The following is a 3264-nucleotide window of genomic DNA, read 5'->3' as shown; positions in this document are numbered from 1 at the left end:
ACTTCTACCATCGACCTGGACATCATGCAAGGACATCACATCAAACACGCCAGGTTGGTGTCCTCCAACCCTTTCCTTATCTTGTAAGATTGTTTTGAGTTGAGAGCCTCCAATTGATCATGTCAATTAATCATGTTTGACGAACTTCTTCCTTTTCTTTGCCAATGTGGGTACTATTGGCATCATCAAATCAAGTGAGTCACAAAAGGAATAAGATTTGTAGTTGCCTTTTGCTATCTCATTTGTCCTTTGGTGATATCATTGTTGTCCTCCCTCAGAGATCATTGTTGTCCTCCCTCAGTGCCGAGTGCGTGATGGTGGTATTCCTTTAGAGATGTGTCCTCTAGTAGTTTGAACTATTTGAATTCAAGGTTGTTCAAGGGTTCTTCTTGAACAAGCATTTGCTTCACGGGACTTGCTGTAGAGCAGCGCGCATGGAATGGCCCTGAGGCTTGGGCTGTGGCTGCGCTACTTGGCCGGTTTCCGACTGGCGCCCTTCGTTCCGACTCCTCCCCACATAGCCCGCCGCATGCTCCAGCTCGCCCGCGTCCAGCCCTCCGACCTCGTCTATGACCTCGGCTGCGGCGACGCCCGCCTCCTCATTGCAGGTAACCCCGTCGTTCAGAAATGCATCTCAAATTAGGGTTTCATAATAAGCCCTACCCGTAAATGGTACCCTAACCCTAACCTTGACAGAAGTCCTAATGTGATTTCATCTTTGACTGTAGCGGCAAAGCTTTATGGTGCCAAAGGGCATGGTGTTGAGCTGGATTCGGAGCTCTTCGCAGAAGCAAAGGAAGCAGTGAGAAGGGAGCATTTGGGCCATTTGATCTCTCTGGAGAAGAAAGACGCTTTTGAGGTGGACCTAACTCCAGCCACTGTGCTCACACTCTACCTGAGTGAGAAAGGTAACCTAAAGCTTTTGCCCAAGATGAGAAAGGAGCTTCCTCCTGGTGCCCGCGTCGTTTCTTTCTGTTGGGCTGTTGCAGGTGTCCAGCCATCCAGCACAACCAGAGTGGATGGCATTAACCTTTATCTTTATGATATCAATTCCTTGAGAGCCGGCTGTGGATGACTTGGTGTCCGGTAAGCCTATTTGCTGTGCAAGGATCTGGCCTTCGTTTTCATGCATTTTTTGAGATTTGGCCATGTTGATGAGGGTGCATGCTGAATGTCGCTCTTGTCTGTTGCCACACTTGCCGCCGAAAAACACACCTACTATTGCACCTCTGATGCAACCCATATTGGGCGAAAGATCGTTCACAAATGAGTGTGTTAGCTGAGTTGCAAAGACATCAAAAGGATTTCTGCAATAATACATTTCAATTGGGTTATCAAGCACCACTAGATGGTTTTTGCTTACAGACCAAAGTGTGAGCAATTATTCCCTTGAGAGCCTTTCTCATGAGACATGTGTGGTCGTGTTGGTCATGGGTGTTTATGTTGGATCAAACAGGTGTTTTTGCTGTATTTATGATCCCATGTATCGCACGCATCATCCATGTGAGTGCCACTTGGACATGCTTCCTATTTGTAGCAGCCTCAAGGGCAAGATTTGAAGAAAAGTATGGATGGATTGGGGCAGTTTTGACAGCCCTATAGCCGTGCAGAGGTGCGAGAGCATGTACCAATGGTTGGGACATTTATTGGGCACAATATGAATATGGTTCATGGCCTTTTTGATGATGTTTTATGATCTGAAAATGGATAGCAGACATGAAAATGACTTGCCATCAGATCCCTACATAATGGGAGGTTAAGGGTCATTCTTGGGCATTGAGAGAAGGCCAAGGGCAGGCAGTCAAGGCATGTAGATTAGAAAAAGAGGCTATGAACGAGTAAGAAACATGCACAAGTGGATGATGCCAAGAATCTTTTATATGGCCGTGAACCTTTTGGTATGCATTAGTAGATAGGCAAGCATGAGTAAGATCTAAGTTCATATCCGAGAATCATTGTATGATCATCTTTTGTAACACACAATAGATGAGGTCTACATCTCGTCTCTCCTTCTCCTGTGTCTGCTAGGTCTTTTGATTAGTGTTAAACTAGTTTGTTTAGCATTAGTCATGCGTTTTATGTCTTCCGCAACTAGCACTCATAAGGCAATATTCTACCTAGTTATCAATGAAAAGGATGCGAGCAATGTAGTAAGTGCATTTGTGTTATTGTCATTGTGGTGCATCTTCAACTAACTTTTTCCACATGTAACATTGTACATTATCTTGCGTGTGCATGTAAGTCGATCTATGAAATACAACTAATCCTATAACATGGCATTGAGATCTGATAAGTTTCCATTTCTTTTTTGTTTTCAAAAACGCTTTGGGGTGGTTGTTTCCATTCCGTTGGACATTTTGAGTGACCACCCTCTACTTGAGTGACAAAGATAACCTCAAGCTTTTGCCTGAGCTAAGAGGAGCTTACAATGTTTCTTCTCTTGTGCTCTTGTAGAGAGGAGCTTTTGTCGGAGTCCAGGATGTTTTTTCTCTTACGCTCTTGCAGTTGTGAACTTGTTCAATATCACTTCAGTGGATATGATCAACTCTTCGTTTGTAAGACGAATACCTTTCTTGAGAGGTGGTTATGGATAACTTGATAAGTATGTTTACTAACCAGAGAAACCAAAAAAACTTCGTTTCTAGCTTGTTAAACGATTGTGAATGTAGTGCCATGTTGATGAGGGTATTCATAGAATGTGGCTCATATTTTTTCTTGTTATCGGCACATTTTCTTTTTGAAATTACACCCCCCTCCTTTGTATGTGTCTATGTAGCCTTTGTTGGGATGTGATTTACATAGAATGTTGTTTGTGTTGTGAGGGCCTATGTCCTTGGGAATTTTGGCAATCATAAGTTAGAATGTCATTAGGTAATTACATATGTGTGCCAAGATGTGCATGTATTTGTTTTCTTGAGCATGTCACAAAATCATGAAAGAAACATCTCCATATGCAAGCAAATCACATTCAATTTAATACTAATCCTAAAAGAGCATTGGATAATCTTAATAACATTTATGTAAGGAGTGCAAAAGCTTAGAAATTAATTTGCTACCAGCAAAGGCTCTTCATGCATATGCTCTTAGAATCAAGGACTTGAGTAATCAACTTTTAGCTATTGGTGATGCAATGAAGAATGGTGACTTCTTGGTCCAAATTGTGTGGAATGGTTGGAGGAGATGTTAGCAACATGGTCCAATCTATTTCTCTTCATGGGATCCGCCATGCTCTGTGGGATTGCACACTATGTTAAGAGTCGGATG

General features: G+C 42.8%; 1 protein-coding gene across 2 annotated transcripts; it reads left to right on the top strand.

Moving 5' to 3' along the window:
* The first annotated feature begins 258 nt into the window (after positions 1-258).
* LOC147605426 (uncharacterized) lies at positions 259-2737 on the top strand. 2 transcript variants are annotated; one of them, XM_086793502.1, is made up of 3 exons: positions 259-608; positions 729-1086; positions 1457-2737. In XM_086793502.1, exons 1-2 carry the CDS (start codon positions 440-442, stop codon positions 1073-1075), a joined length of 516 nt encoding a protein of 171 aa, XP_086649628.1. In that variant the 5' UTR covers positions 259-439; the 3' UTR covers positions 1076-1086; positions 1457-2737. The 2 variants fall into 2 exon arrangements, with proteins under 2 accessions (XP_086649628.1, XP_086649627.1); XM_086793501.1 differs by having other exon boundaries at positions 1256-2737.
* The last annotated feature ends 527 nt before the right edge of the window (positions 2738-3264 follow it).

This window comes from Cibotium barometz, chromosome 59 (assembly GCF_041138505.1).
Source record: "Cibotium barometz isolate CiBa-2024 chromosome 59, ASM4113850v1, whole genome shotgun sequence".
Lineage (NCBI taxonomy): Eukaryota > Viridiplantae > Streptophyta > Polypodiopsida > Cyatheales > Cibotiaceae > Cibotium > Cibotium barometz.
The sequence above is the reverse complement of the archived record's forward strand: the minus strand, read 5'-3'. Positions and strand labels throughout refer to the sequence as shown.

Bases quoted from the DNA above. Each gene is read 5' to 3' on its own strand.
- LOC147605426 (XM_086793502.1), top strand. From the start codon at position 440: ATGGCCCTGAGGCTTGGGCTGTGGCTGCGCTACTTGGCCGGTTTCCGA. The intron at 609-728 runs GTAACCCCGTCG...CTTTGACTGTAG, and splicing joins CGCCCGCCTCCTCATTGCAG to CGGCAAAGCTTTATGGTGCC.